Source organism: Aegilops tauschii, chromosome 2, assembly GCF_002575655.3.
Source record: "Aegilops tauschii subsp. strangulata cultivar AL8/78 chromosome 2, Aet v6.0, whole genome shotgun sequence".
In the NCBI taxonomy this organism is placed as follows: Eukaryota; Viridiplantae; Streptophyta; class Magnoliopsida; order Poales; family Poaceae; genus Aegilops; species Aegilops tauschii.
The window spans coordinates 150,350,602-150,367,293 of record NC_053036.3 but is presented as its reverse complement, the minus strand read 5'-3'; the positions used below and the strand labels follow the sequence as shown (position 1 = coordinate 150,367,293).

At 41.5% G+C, this 16,692-nt stretch overlaps 1 protein-coding gene across 1 annotated transcript; it reads left to right on the top strand.

Moving 5' to 3' along the window:
• Window positions 1-11,634: 11,634 nt before the first annotated feature.
• Window positions 11,635-16,490, top strand: LOC109741034 (putative yippee-like protein Os10g0369500). The gene is made up of 3 exons (XM_020300110.4): window positions 11,635-12,199; window positions 13,138-13,246; window positions 16,174-16,490. Exons 1-3 carry the CDS (start codon window positions 12,057-12,059, stop codon window positions 16,255-16,257), a joined length of 336 nt encoding a protein of 111 aa, XP_020155699.1. The 5' UTR covers window positions 11,635-12,056; the 3' UTR covers window positions 16,258-16,490.
• The last annotated feature ends 202 nt before the right edge of the window (window positions 16,491-16,692 follow it).

Here is a 16,692-nt window from a genome sequence, read left to right as displayed (position 1 = left end):
TTGCATGCCAACATGCTATTAAAATGTTTGTGATGTGGTATGATAGGGTGGTATCCTCCTTTGAACGATTCGAGTGGCTTGACTTGGCACATGTTCACGCATGTAGTTGAAACAAAATCAACATAGCCTCCATGATATTTATGTTCATGGTGGGTTATATCCTACTCATGCTTGCACTCAATGTTTATTAATTTTAATGCATGTTCATGACTGTTGTCGCTCTCTAGTTGGTCGCTTCCCAGTCTCTTTCTAGCCTTCACTTGTACTAAGCGGGAATACTGCTTGTGCATCCACTTCCATAAACCCCAAAGTTATTCCATAAGAATCCACCATGCCTTCCTATATGCGGTATCTACCTGCCGTTCCAAGTAAATTTGTATGTGCCAAACTCTAAACCTTCAAATGAAATTCTGTTTTGTATGCTCGAATAGCTCATGTATCAACTAGGGTTGTCTCTATCTTCCATGCTAGGTGGGTTATTCTCACGAGGAGTGGACTCCGCTCCTCACTCACGAGAAAATGGCTGGTCAGCGGGATGCCCAGTCCCATGCTTAAATCAAAATAATTGTGAACAAAACTCCCCTAGCACTGTTGTTAGTTGGAGGCACCCGTTGTTTCGGGCAAGCCATGGATTGATTCTTGTTGGTGGTGGGGGAGTATAAACTTTACCATTCTGCTTGGCAACCGCCTATAATGTGTGTAGCATGGAAGATATCGAGATCTCTCGGTTGTTATGTTGACAATGAAAGTATGCCGCTCAAAATATTATTTATCTCTATTTCAAAATCGAGCTCTGGCACCTCTACAAATCCCTGCTTCCCTCTGCGAAGGGCCTATCTATTTACTTTTATGTTGAATCATCATTCTCTTATTAAAAAGCACCAGTTAGAGAGCACTGCTGTCATTTGCATGCATTGCTATTAGTTTACATTGAGTATGACTGGATCTCTTTTACCATGAATTACAATGTTTAGTCAGTCCTTGATTTTCAGAGGTGCTCTGCATTTATGTTTTGCGGTCTCAAAAAGAGCTAGCGAGATACCATCTTGTTATATCATGTTATGATTGTTTTGAGAAAGTGTTGTCATCCGAGATTTATTATTATTGCTCGCTAGTTGATTATGCCATTGATATGAGTAAACATGAGACCTAAGTGTTATTGTGAATATGGTTAGTTCATAATCTTTGCTGAAAATTTGAATGCTGGCTTTACATATTTACAACAACAAGAGGAAACAGAGTTTGTAAAACTTTTTCTTTATCACTTTCAGTTTGTCCACTGAATTGCTTGAGGACAAGCAAAGGTTTAAGCTTGGGGGAGTTGATATGTCTCCATCGTATCTACTTTTCCAAACACTTTTGCCCTTGTTTTGGACTCTAACTTGCATGATTTGAATGGAACTAACCCGAACTGACGCTGTTTTCAGCAGAATTGCCATGGTGTTATTTTTGTGCAGAAATAAAAGTTCTCGGAATGACCTGAAACTTCACGGAGAATATTTTTGGAATATATAAAAAATACTGGCGAAAGAATCAAGACCAGGGGGCCCACACCCTGTCCACGAGGGTGGGGGCACGCCTACGCCCCCTGGGCGCGCCCCCTGTCTCGTGGGCCCCCTCGAGCTCCACCGACCTCAACTCCAACTCTATATATTCACGTTCGGGGAGAAAAAATCAGAGAGAAGGATTCATCATGTTTTACGATACGGAGCCGCCACCAAGCCCTAATCTCTCTCGGGAGGGCTGATCTGGAGTCCGTTCGGGGCTCCGGAGAGGGGAATCCGTCGCCGTCGTCATCATCAACCTTCCTCCATCACCAATTTCATGATGCTCACTGTCGTGCGTGAGTAATTCCATCGCAGGCTTTCTGGACGGTGATGGGTTGGGTGAGATTTATCATGTAATCGAGTTAGTTTTGTTAGGGTTTGATCCCTAGTATCCACTATGTTCTGAGATTGATGTTGCTATGACTTTGCTATGCTTAATGCTTGTCACTAGGGCCCGAGTGCCATGATTCCAGATCTGAACCTATTCTATTTTCATGAATATATGTGAGTTCTTGATCCTATCTTGCAAGTCAATAGTCACCTACTATGTGTTATGATCCGGTAACCCCGAAGTGACAATAATCGGGACCACTCCCGGTGATGACCGTAGTTTGAGGAGTTCATGTATTCACTAAGTGTTAATGCTTTGGTCCGGTACTGTATTAAAAGGAGGCCTTAATATCCCTTAGTTTCCAATAGGACCCTGCTGCCACGGGAGGGTAGGACAGAAGATGTCATGCAAGTTCTTTTCCATAAGCACGTATGACTATATTCGGAATACATGCCTACATTACATTGATGAACTGGAGCTAGTTCTGTGTCACCCTATGTTATAACTGTTGCATGAGGAATCACATCCGACATAATTATCCATCACTGATCCAATGCCTACGAGCTTTTCACATATTGATCTTTGCTTAGTTACTTTTTCGTTGCCACTGTTACAATTACTATAAAACTGCTACTGTTACCTTTGCCACCGTTACCGTTACTTCCATACCACTTTGCTACTAAATACTTTGCTGCAGATATTAAGTTTTCTAGGTGTGGTTGAATTGACAACTCAACTGCTAATACTTGAGAATATTCTTTGGCTCCCCTTGTGTCGAATCAATAAATTTGGGTTGAATACTCTACCCTCGAAAACTGTTGTGATCCCCTATACTTGTGGGTTATCAACCACCATCAGTCATTAAATATCTAGGGACTCCAAACCTCGGAAAAATAACTTCTTTAAGCATTTTAATAAAGGTGTTATGATCAGCACTACTAGTTGGAATAGCTTCTACCCACTTAGTAACGTAATCAAAAGCAACTAAAATATGGGTATACCCATTAGAGGAAGGAAAAGGTCCCATATAATCAAAGCCCCAAACATCAAATGGTTCAATAACAAGTGAATAATTCATAGGAATTTCCTGACGTCTACTAATATTACCAATTCTTTGACATTCATCACAAGACAACACAAACTTACGAGCATCCTTGAAGAGAGTAGGCCAATAAAAAACCGGATTGCAATACCTTGTATGCAGTTCTATCTCTAGCATGGTGTCCTCCGTAAGCCTCGGAGTGACACTTGTGTAGGATCTGTTCCTGTTCATGCTTAGGTACACAACGTCTAATAACACCATCTACTCCTTCTTTATAAAGGTGTGGGTCATCCCAAAAGTAATGTCTTAAGGCATAGAAAAACTTTTTCTTTTGCTGGTATGTGAAACTAGGGGGTATAAATTTGGCAACAATGTAATTAGCATAATCAGCATACCATGGAGTATTATGAGAAGCATTTATGACAACTAATTGCTCATCAGGAAAACTATCATCAATAGGCAGTGGGTCATCAAGAACATTTTCTAACCTAGACAAGTTGTCTGCAATGGGGTTCTCAGCTCCCTTTCTATCAATAATATGCAAATCGAATTCTTGCAGCAAGAGAACCCATCTAATAAGTCTAGGTTTAGCATCTTTCTTTTCCATAAGATATTTAATAGCAGCATGATCAGTGTGAACAGTTACTTTGGAATGAATAATAGAAGATCTGAACTTATCACAAGCAAAAACAACTGCTAAAAATTCGTTTTCAGTAGTAGCATAATTTCTCTGGGCACTGTCTAGAGTTTTACTAGCATAATGAATAACATTCAATTTCTTATCAACTCTTTGCCCTAGAACATCACCAACAACATAATCACTAGCATCGCACATAATTTCAAAGGGTAAGTTCCAATCAGGCGGTTGAACAATAGGTGCAGAAATCAAGGCTTTCTTAAGTATCTCAAAAAGTTCTACACAATCATCATAAAAAACAAAAGGAACATCTTTTTGCAAGAGATTAATGAGAGGCCTAGAAATTTTAGAGAAGACTTTAATAAACCTCCTATAGAAACCAGCATGGCCAAGGAAACTTCTTATACCTTTGATATCTTTAGGACACGACATCTTTTCAATAGCATCTACTTTAGCTTTATCAACTTCAATACCTCTTTCAGAAATTTTATGCCCCAATACAATGCCTTCATTAACCATAAAGTGTCACTTCTCCCAATTCAAGACAAGATTAGTTTATTCACATCTCTGCAAAACTCGATCAAGGTTGCTTAAGCAATCATCGAAAGAAGTTCCGTAAACAGAGAAATAATCCATGAAAACCTCAACAATCTTTTCACAAAAGTCAGAGAATATAGCAGTCATACATCTTTGGAAGGTAGCAGGTGCATTGCATAAACCAAAAGGCATATGTCTATAAGCAAAAGTACCGAAAGGGCAAGTAAAAGTGGTATTTTCCTAATCATCTTTTGACATAGGTATTTGAGAGAAACCAGAATAACCATCTAGGAAGCAAAAATGTGTATGTTTGGATAGTCTTTCTAGCATTTGATCAATAAAAGGTAGAGGGTAATGATCTTTTCTAGTAGCTTTGTTTAATTTGCGAAAATCAATTACCATTCTATAACCTGTAACAATCCTTTGTGGAATCAATTCATTCTTATCATTAGGAACAACAGTGATACCTCCCTTCTTAGGGACACAATGAACATGACTTACCCATCTACTATCATTAATAGGATAAATTGTACCTGCCTCCAGAAGCTTTAGTATTTCATTTCTTACCACTTCTTTCATATTAGGATTTAACCGTCGCTGATGATCAACAACTGGTTTAGCATCATGCTCCAAATTAACTTTGTGCTGACATAGAGTGGGACCAATGCCCTTAAGGTCATCAAGAGTATATCCAATAGTGGCACGGTGCTTCTTCAGAGTTTTCAATGATTTCTTTTCTTCATGCTCTGCAAGGTTAGCACTAATAATTACAGGATACATCTTCTTTTCATCAAGATAAGCATATTTCAGAGTATCAGGTAATTGTTTAAGCTCAAACACGGGATCACCCTTCGGTGGAGGAGGATCCCCAAGGATTTCAACAGGCAAATTATGTTTCAAAACAGGCCCTTGATTAAAGAATATTTCATCTATTTCCTTCTTACATTCATAAACATATCATTTTCATGGTCTAGCAAATATTGTTCTAAAGGATCAGTAGGAGGCACGGCAATAGAAGCAAGACCAATAATTTCTTCCTTACTAGGCAATTCTTTATCATGGGGTTGTCTACGAAATTTAGAGAAATTAAAATCATGAGACATATCCCCTAAACCAACAGTAACAATATCTTTTTTGCAGTCTATCTTAGCATTAACCGTATTCAAGAAAGGTCTACCAAATATAATGGGACAAAAATCATCTTGGGGAAGCAAGAACAAGAAAATCAGTAGGGTATTTTATTTTCCCACACAAGACTTCAAAATCTCTAACAATCCCAATTGGCGAAATAGTATCTCTATTGGAAAGCTTAATAGTAACATCAATATCTTCTATCTCAGCAGGTGCAATATCATTCATAATTTCTTTATATAAAGTAAAAGGAATTTTACTCACACTAGCACCCACATCACATAAGCCATGATAACAATGATCTCCTATTTTAACGGAAACAACAGGCATGCCAACAATAGGTCTATGTTTATCTTTAATATCAGGTTTAGCAATCCTGCAGCTTCATCGCAGAAATAAATAACATGCCCATCAATATTATCAACCAAGAGATCTTTAACCGTAGCAATACTAGGTTCAACTTTAATTTGCTCAGGGGGTGTAGGTGCTCTAGTATAACTCTTACGAACCACGGTTGAAGCTTTAGCATGATCCTTTATTCTAACAGGAAAATGTGGTTTCTCAATATCAGCAGTAGGAACAATAGGATTGACATTATAAGTAATAGTTTCTTCTTCAACTTTAATAGGTTCTACTACTTTCACTTCCATGGGAGGGTGATATTTAAACCACTTCTCCTTGGGGAGATCAACATGAGTAGCAAATGATTCACAAAAAGAAGCTACTATCTCAGAGTCAAGTCCATATTTAGTGCTAAATTCACGAAAAGCATCGGTATCCATAAAAGATTTAACACAATCAAACTTAAGGTTTATACCTGACTCATTACCTTCGTCGAGTTCCCAATCTTCAGAGTTGCGTTTAATTCTTTCGAATAAATTCCATTTGAATTCAATATCCTTCTTTATAAAAGAACCAATACAAGAAGTATCGAGCATGGATCGATCATTATGAGAAAGCCGAGCATAAAAATTCTGAATAATAATTTCTCTTGAGAGGTCATGATTGGGGCATGAATATAACATTGACTTAAGGCTCCCCCAATCTTGAGCGATACTTTCTACTTCACGAGGCCAAAAATTATATAATTCCGATCACGATGAACCAGATGCATCAGATAAAACTTTTGATGAAATTCCAGTTTCAATCGGTTGTAGTTCCATGATCCAATATCATCACATAGCCTATACCATGTCAATGTCTTTACCTTCAAAGATAAAGGGAAGAGCTTCTTCTTGACAACATCCTCGGGCAAACCTGCAAGCTTAAATAATCCACAAACTTCATCCACATAGATTAGGTGCATATCAGGATGTAATGTTCCATCTCCTGCACAAGGATTAGCTAGCAGTTTCTCTATCATACCCGAAGGAATTTCATAATAAATATTTTCAGTAGGTGAAGTAGGTTGAGGAGCAACTCTTTGCTCTTCCGGTCGAGGTGAAGATACCCCGAACAAGCCCCTCAAAGGATTATTTTCCATAGTAACAAGTGACAGTAAATTTCAGCACACTATATAAATGTTTCCTTACCAAAGGCGCTTCACTCCCCGGCAACAGCGCCAGAAAAGAGTCTTGATGACCCACAAGTATAGGGGATCTATCGTAGTCCTTTCGATAAGTAAGAGTGTCGAACCCAACGAGGAGCGGAAGGAAATGACAAGCGGTTTTCAGCAAGGTATTCTCTGCAAGCACTGAAATTATCGATGACAGATAGTTGTATGACGAGATAATTCGTAAAGGGTAACAAGTAACAAAAGTGAACAAGGTGCAGCAAGGTGTCCCAATCCTTTTTGTAGCAAAGAACAAGCCTGGACGAACTCTTATATAAAGCAAAGCACTCCCGAGGACACGTGGGAATTATTGTCAAGTTAGTTTTCATCATGCTCATATGATTCGCGTTCGTTACTTTGATAATTTGATATGTGGGTGGACCAGTTCTTGGGTGTTGTCCTTCCTTGGAGAAGCCTCCCACTTATGATTAACCCCTCTCGCAAGCATCCGTAACTACGAAAGAAGAATTACGATAAATCTAACCATAGCATGAAACATATGGATCCAAATCAGCTCCTTACGAAGCAACGCATAAACTAGGGTTTAAGCTTCTGTCACTCTAGCAACTCATCATCTACTTATTACTTCCCAATGCCTTCCCCTAGGCCCAAATCATGGTGAAGTGTCATGTAGTCGACGTTCACATAACACCACTAGAGGAAAGACAACATACATCTCATCAAAATATCGAACAAATACCAAATTCACATGATTACTTATAAAAAGAGTTCTCCCATGTCCTCAGGAACAAACGTAACTACTCACAAAGCATATTCATGTTCATAATCAGAGGAGTATTAATTATCATTAAGGATCTGAACATATGATCTTCCACCGAATAAACTAACTAGCATCAACTACAAGGAGTAATCAACACTACTAGCAACCCACAGGTACCAATCTGAGGTTTTGAGGCAAAGATCGGATAAAAGAGATGAACTAGGGTTTGGAGAGGAGATGGTGCTGGTGAAGATGTTGATGGAGATTGACCCCCTCTCGATGAGAGGATCGTTGGTGGTGATGATGGCTTTGATTTCCCCCTCCCGGAGGGAAGTTTCCCCGGCAGAACAGCTCCGCCGGAGCCCTTGATTGATTCTGCCCAGGTTCCACCTCGAGACGGTGGCGCTTCATCCCGAAAGCTTCCTTCTGATTTTTTCCAGGTCAAAACACACCCTTGTGGACGGCAGGTGGCCCCCCTCTGGTGCTTTCTTCGCCCAATATTTTTTATTTATTCCAAAATGATTCTTCGTGAAGTTTCAGGACTTTTGGAGTTGTGGAGAATAGGTCTCTAATATTTGTTCCTTTTCCAGTCCAGAATTCCAGCTGCCGGCATTCTCCCTCTTCATGTAAACCTTGTAGAATAAGAGAGAAAAGGCATAAGTATTGTGGCATAATGTGTAATAATAGCCCATAATGCAATAAATATCAATATAAAAGCATGATGCAAAATGGACGTATCAAGAGTAAACCTTTACTTTTATTGCTTGGGAACCACCACTAATGTGTTTAGCATGGAAGATAGCGATAACTAATGGCCGCGAAGTAAACAAGAAGGGTGCATTTCTCAAAATTTCATTTACCTCTGTTTTAAAAACTTGAGCTCTGGCACCTCTGCAAATCACTGCTTCCATCTGTGAAGGGACTATCTATTTACTTTTATGTTGTGTCATCACCTTCTCAAATAAGCGCCAGAACCTGAGAGCACTATTGTCATCCTCATGCATTATGTATAGCTAATGTTGGGTGCATCATGACTGGATCTTTTCTACCATGAATTACAATGTTTAGTCGCTACTTGAAGTTTGGGGGTGCTCTGCATTTATGTTTTGCGATCTCAGAAAGGGCTAGCGAGATACCACTATTGTCATATTATATCATGGTTGTTTTGACATAGTGTTGTTGTTTGAGATATCTTATTATTGCTCGCTAGTTGATTATGCCATTAGTATGAGTTAATATAATTTTTAAGAGCTATTGTCGACATGGTTAGTTATAATCTTTGCTGAAAACATGGGTGCTACTTAAGCTTATTTATGTAAACAAGAGCAAAAGAGTTCGTAAAAGTTTTTCTTTTTCACTTCAGTTTATCATCTGAATTGCTTAAGGACAAGCAAAGGTTTAAGCTTGGGGGAGTTGATACGTCTCCATCGTATCTACTTTTCCTAACGCTTTTCCTCTTGTTTTGGACTCTAATTTGCATGATTCAAATGAAACTAACCCAGACTGACGCTGTTTTCAGCAGAACTACCATGGTGTTGTTTTTTGTGCAGAAATAAAAGTTCTCGGGTTGGAACGAAACTTTGCGAGGAATTTTTATATAATAAAAGAGAATTTCTGGAGTCAAAAACTACCGGAGGGGGGCACCTGGGTGGGCACAACCCACCAGGGCGCACCCCCCTCCAGGTGTGCCCAGGTGGGTTGTCCCCACCTGGTGGCCCCGCAGACTCCAACCCTGATACTATAAAATCACATATTTGGAGAGAAAAATAGAGGAGAGAGAATTGTCACGTTTCACGAGATGGAGCCGCCGCCACCTCCTGTTCTTCATCGGGAGGCCAGATCTGGAGTCCGTTTGGGGCTCCGGAGAGGGGGATCTTCGATCTTCGTCATCACCAACCCTTCTCCATCGGCAATTCCATGATGCTCCTCACCGGGAGTGAGTAATTCCTTCGTAGGCTCGCTGGTCGGTGAGGAGTTGGATGAGATTCATCATGTAGTCGAGTTAGTTTTGTTAGGGCTTGATCCCTAGTATCCATTATGTTCTGAGATTGATGTTGCTATGACTTTGCCATGCTTAATGCTTGTCACTTTGGGCCCGGGTGCCATGATTTCAGATCTGAATCGTTTATGTTATCACCATTATATCCATGTTCTAGATCCGATCTTGCAAATTACAGTCACCTACTACGTGTTATGATCCGGCAAACCCGGAGTGACAGAAGTCGGGACACTTCCCGGTGATGACCGTAGTTTGAGGAGTTCATGTACTCGCCGTGTGTTAATGCTTTGTTCTGGTTCTCTATTAAAAGGAGACCTTAATATCCCTTAGTTTCCAATAGGACCCCGCTGCCATGGGAAGGTAGGACAAAAGATGTCATGCAAGTTCTTTCCATAAGCACGTATGACTATTTACGGAATACATGCCTACATTATATTTATGAACTAGAGCTAGTGTCGTATCACCCTAAGTTATGACTGTTATATGATGAATATCATCCAACGAATTCACCGATCCAATGCCTACAAATTTCTCTTATATTGTTTCTGCTAAGTTACTACTGCTACTATCACTATTGCACTTGCTACAAAATCATTGCTATAATTGTTACTGTTACCATTGTTGTTGCTACTACTATCAAAACTATCATACTACTTTGCTATTGATCACTTTGCTGCAGATAATTAATCTCCAGGTGTGGTTGAATTGACAACTCAGCTGCTAATACTTGCAAATATTCTTTGGCTCCCCTTGTGTCGAATCAATAAATTTAGTTTGAATACTCTACCCTCGAAAACTGTTGCGATCCCCTATACTTGTAGGTTATCATATCGGTCCACCATTAAGGACAACAAGAACCTCTTCTTTCACTTGTGGACCCACCAGCTCCTAGAAGCTCTTATAAATTAACAATTTTGTGAATTAAGAGATGTCCAGATGTCATTTCAACAAGGATTGCTCGTGTATTTAACATGTGTATGTTTTGGTTCATCAATCAAAATATTATTAAGATTTATTAGAATCTTAGTCCTCCCGCAAGATACTAATTAATAGTGTGGATAATCTTTATTTGTGAGAAAAACTTTTTGATCTATCCATCAAATATCATGACAGTACAAAAAAGAGAGGTTTATGCCTCCTTTGGTTTGTAGGAATTTTGTAGGAATCCCATAGGATAGGATTTGTATAGGAAAATTTTCTTTAGAGCCCTTTGGTTTGTAGGAATAGAAGCCTATTTCTATAGAGGAATTCTTCCTACCTTTCATATTTCATAGGAAAATAAACATTAGCCTAGATTTAATGAAAAAAATCCTATAATATGAACCAATGGGCATCTTCTTTTATATTCCTGTTCACTCGTTTCCTATGACTTTCCTCAAAGGAGGCCTTAGAGGATCTTGTTCCTTGAGTTCCTCTAGAGCAATCAACTCCTCCCTAATAAAAGAGAGATTAAACCCCTGAAGCTCTTAAGGATTTCTTGAAACTAACTGTACCAATACGAGCATCAAAAGAGAAACACTTGTTCCATATCTGATTCACTATAGAAAGGATTTTTTTTTGTTTTGTCTGAGAGAGGTCAAATCAAAATCCTAATTTTATGAATCAAAATACACACGTGTTGCGAACCAACTTGTAATTGGATGATTAGGTGGACAGTGATATTCCCAGCCCACCAGGGTTCAAGTATTGATACTCACATTTATCCTAGATTTATTTAAGGATTTCCGACGATGGGCGTTCAGTGGGAGGAGACGTTCCCGTCGACTACGATGCGCCTACAGTGATATACCGGCTCAGTCTCGGAGTTGCTCGTAGGGATGGGGCGTGCGTTCATAAGGGTAAGTGTATGCATGTATATACGAGCACTCGAGTCTATATTGTGTTAAAGAAAATCACAAGTATGAAACTTAATTGCACCATTCCTGGCAAAATAATAAGGATCCAAATGCTGAGATACGCGAGATCAGACCCTAGCCCGAGGTGAATCTAGCGCTCGCAAAATGCCGAAAAGCTTTCGGATAACACAACGCGCATCGTCGCCAAGCCATGCAAGTGCCACGACTCGGATTGGCTCGTTCGCACGCCGCTTTGTCCATTCGCGTATAACTTTGCCCAACGCTCGACGCAACGGCAAAGCGACCACCCCCCACGTACGCCCAACGGAAGCGGAAGCCGAGGCCACGAACCACAAAACCAGGCCATCGCCCCCAACAAACAAACGTGCGAAGCTACCAGAAAACAGAAGCAAACGCGCAAGGACAAGCAAGTGGCCATCTGTTCCTCGTCGCCTCCGCTTTCCCAACCCCCACTGCCCCCCAGCCAAATCCGCCGCCCGATTCCGCTGCCGCGCCGCCGATCCCTCCCCCGTCCATGGCGATCGGGCCCGGCAGCCGCCTCCCCGACCTCCCATTCTCCCGATTCGGAATTTGATAAGGTTTAGCGGCCTGTCCGCCTCCCCGCAGCTCGTCCTGCTCGATTGCTGATTTGGTCGGGGGAAGGGAGTCTTCTGCGGCTAACGCTTCGGTGGAATTGCTCTCCGGGAGGCGGGGGGAGGGAGGGATGGGGATGCTGTTCGTGGAGTACCTCCCGGGGCCCAAGGTGTTCAAGTGCAAGTTCTGCAGGGTTGACTCGGCGTCGCCTGACGACATCGTGTCCAAGGAGTTCCGTGGCCGCCACGGCCGCGCCTACCTCTTCGATAGCGTGTGAGCTGAGCTATCTTCTCTTTTCACCCTCTTCTATTTTGCCTGTTTCCAGCGTGTGGATCGTGCGATCATGGCAATGCTGCTGTTCTAGAAATGCTTTTCACTTTAGTACAGTTAAGTCGTGCCGTGCAAAGCTATGTGCATTGCTGGTAACCACACTGGTTTAAGTCTGTCATGGTTGCAAGATAATTGTTTCGTAGTAATGTTGTTTCCTCTAGGGGGTTTTGGTTGTGATTTTGGGTGAAAAATCATGATGGTTATTACTATTAAATTACGCTGGGTGCAAGAATGAGATGATGGATCCGATATGGTTATGTTTGATTTGAGCTGTATTGAATCTTCTGAATCATGATGGATATGAATAAAATGAGTCTAGCACCCTATTTCAAAAGATAATAAACGAGTTTGGTAATCAACCAGGGCAAAATTGTATGTCGATCTTAGGCTAGAGAGTTAAAATTTGGAGGCTAAGTAGCCTAAATTGCACATTTGATATCACTTGATTGTTGATTCACAAGATCATGCTTTACTACCAATGGAGATATGCAACTCAATGTATGGAGTCAGAGAGCTTGATCAGGACCAGTTGTTTCTGAATATGAAATGCTTCTTAGCCCATTTTCTTCTTTATGTTGCTGGCCAACTATCAAAAGTTAACTTCATGTAGAGCTCACATTTTGTGAAATCAATAGACCTGCTAATGAAGTATCCTTCACTTTCTTCATTGACCCAAATACTGAGTTAATTTCAATAAATTATGTAATCAGGCAACAGTTCCCTATTATCTAGGAAACATAGATGTCAAATAGAAAAGTATGGTTATTAACATTACATCAACTCTTATCTAAACTATGAGTAATTGACCATTGAACATCTGAACTACCAAGCTTTTGCTAATTATTGTTGACATGTTAATCTGGGGTGAATGTGACATCCAGGGTGAATGTGAGCCTTGGTCCCAATGAGGATCGCCATCTCTTGACTGGATTGCATACAGTGAACGATATCTACTGTAGCTGCTGCCAACGACTCCTTGGCTGGAAATATGTAAGTTTCAGTTTACATTTTAGTTAATGAAAAATTCATTTGATACTGCTTATAGATTAGTTAAAGCATGCAAGTTTGTCATACTGTTGAAATTAATTCATCCAAGAGGATAAGCATCCTAGCACCATCCTGTCACGGTGATGTTTGTAATATGAAACTAGGGTTCTTACTGGGGAAACTACTACCAGGAAGATAGCCATGTACTGCACGACTGCTAGGGATGGGATAGATTAGAGATTTGGGTGATTCATTGTGATTTCTGTTGATGCGTTGATTCTGTTCCTCACTGCCAAGTCCCTTTATATATGGAGAGGATGACCACATTGAAGCTTAACAGTAGGTAGCTAATCAACTGAATTGCTAATTGGAATGAAGCAACTAAAACAGACATAATGCATATTCTTAGCTGGTTAGCTCTACTGGGTTCCTTAGGTTTGTCCCCTGTCACGGAAGCTAAGGCATGACCTTGCGTTTCTAGAGGACCACTTGATTCAGAATTCTCTTGGCTATTGAGTACAGGGTATAGGTTGCGTAGTTGACAGAGATGGCCACATTTGGTGAAATTATTCTTAAACCTAAATGACACATCCACATATTTTATCTGCCGATTTTTTTGAGGGATCCGTAGACTTGTAGACTTGTTTATGGGCAACTAATTATAGGTCTTTCTATTTTGTAGAGTATCTTTTTATGTATCGATGCCTTATTTTATTGTATAGCAAGTTCATAACAATGTTGTAGTTAAGACATAAATTTTGAATCCATGCCTTGCTCGTTAAAGGCCAGAAAGTAAAATTCTGTCGCTCTCAGTTCATCTAGGTTCTTATGGATTTTTTTTACTTTTCTCCTGATTTTTTTGTCATGTTTATTGAACTATATTTTTTCTTGATAGAAGCACATCCCAGTCCACCTGGTATTCATACCGTGTTACTTAGTCATGTTTGATGTCCTAGTTTGACTGCATTTTCCCTGGAATCATGAAGCACTAGCTTATCAGGATCTTGTTATCGTCTGGTTGTGGTTATACTAGTACAAAGGTTCCTCCATGCTCCAGGGATGGGTTGTCTTTTCCCTTGAACTTGCCATTGACATGTATGCCGGAGCAAGCCTGGTCATGGATGTTCGAACTTTTGGTGCAATTGGCATAAAATGCGGGCAGAAACAAATAAATACCTTCAGATATCTCTTAGGTTCTGTACGGAGCACAGTTTTCCCTTCCCTCTTAGGCCTCATTTGGTTTGGAGGATTTTCGTAGGAAAAACATAGGACCAAGGATTCTAGAGGTTTCTTATAGATGCATTCGGTTTGTAGGAAACGCGTACTGAAATTCCTCAGGGATACCACTCATTTCCAGTGTTTTTGGAGGAAACTACACATCCACATAAAGCTCATTATTTGCGTAGGAACGAGGCAAGGCAAATCCTTAGAGCATCTCCAACAGCAGACCTAAAATAGGGCACCAAAAAGTGTTTGGAGTAAAATTTGGGGCACCAAAAGGTGATTTTTTGGGCACAAAAAAAATGTCCATCTCCAACAGCTGCCCAAAAATAGGGACTCATCCAAACAATTGTTTTTTCAAACAAACATCCAAACCACTTGATCGCATTGCATACTTCAAATACAAACTCCAAAACATTCAAAGTTTTAAACATGCAACATAAACATCCTAACATTCAACTTAACATCCAAACATTGAAACACACAACACTCCTACGGACACACTACACACATACTACTCGTCATCATCATCAAGCCGTGTGTCGATGGCGTTCCAAAACCCCATGGTCTCCTCCTCAGAGATACTGAACTCCTCACTCTTGTCGTCAGGCTCAACCTCGTTGTCAGACCCGAGCTTGATCACCCTAGAGGGGCTAGCCTCGTCCTCCTTGTGCTCCGCCTTCTTGCGCTCATTGTCCCTCTTTCAAAACCACTCCATCGCCGCCTCATCACTCTCCCGGGTGACCCGCTGCTCCAGGATGATGTGGGTGTCCCTCTTCTCCTTGTGGGATACAATATTCACCGTCGGACCATGAACTCCGCCGCCTCCCTAAATTCGATTACCGGGAAGTTGAGCTCGTGACGCGGCCGACCAAGCCTCCAACAGGCGATGTTGAACGCGCGTGGCGAGCTCCGCCACTTGAACATGCCAAGCCAATGACGCTGGCCCTCGCACTGCAGCTCGACGCCGTAGCGACCGGACTGCCCCAGCCGAACTTGCGCTCTTTGGCACGCGTTTCGGCGGCATCCTCGGCAGTGGCGGCCGATTGCAGGGGGGGGGGGGATCCGGCGGCGCGTGGTGGTAACGGCCGGATTCAGTCCGCGGGGCGGTGTGGCGTGACGGCGGTTGAGGATTGGAAATGGGTACTGCGGTGGCGGTGCGGCCGATTGGAACAGGGAGATGGCGGTTCCAGGCAGTGGGGTGGCTGGATTCGGTGGGGCGGCGGCGGCGCAGAGGGAAAAGGGCTGCGGGAAGCTGCAGGGAAGGTTCCTGAGTGGCAGTTGGGCTGCATGCGGCTCAGTTTTTGGTTTGCGCAGCCGTGCGACTGCCGTATATTTGCAGCTGGCGCTGCCTTATTGGGCTGCCTAAAAACTTTCTTGCAAAATTTACAACAAGGGCAGCTGTCGGAACTGCGTGTTTTGCCCCAAATGCCCTAAAAAACGATTATGCCCTAAAATAGGGCAGCTGTTGGAGATGCTCTTAAGATGACAAGTGTCATCCTTTATCCTTATCAAATTCCTTTACTCTCCTAGTTCTGATGTTTCGGTTTCCTTCAAACCGAATGAGCCCTTGAATTTTATCAGCATCAAACCGTTTCCTGTGAAATCCCTGGGTTCAAAAGGTCATGCAACCTTTCTTTGTTGACGTTGGGTTGTTCTCCGAACCTTGATTGTTCTGACGACTTCCCTACTCATTGTACAATATGCAGGCGAAAGCCTACAACGAAGACCAGAAGTACAAAGAAGGAAAGTTCATACTAGAGAAGAACATGATGCTGAAAGAAGGACGTTAGCTGGTGGGAAATGATGGTCTGCTGTCAAAGTCTGCAAAAGCAGACATTCGCGACTGCGAAGTGTAGCTAAAGATTCGTTGATACTGATTTCCTGAACATTGATTACTCTGGTGACGGCCATCACCACGAAAATGCATTTGTGAAATCTGTTGCCCTGTTACATTTGCTCGGCTGGCCTCTGAAATAGTACTCTGTTACCAGCTTTTCTTGATTCAACCGTGGAGGTTCACAGATGTCAGGTTTCTGAAGGTGGGTGCTGATGTAGGCCTAGTGCTCTTTACTTGTCTCGCTTGAGTCTATCACGTACGCATCGTTAAACCCGTGAAGAACGAAACCCTCTTCTGCCAGATTGAACTATTTCACGTGAATTTCCTGTGAAAGGAGGTTGAACCATTTCACGTGAATTTCCTGTGAAAGCTGAAAGGAGGTTGAACC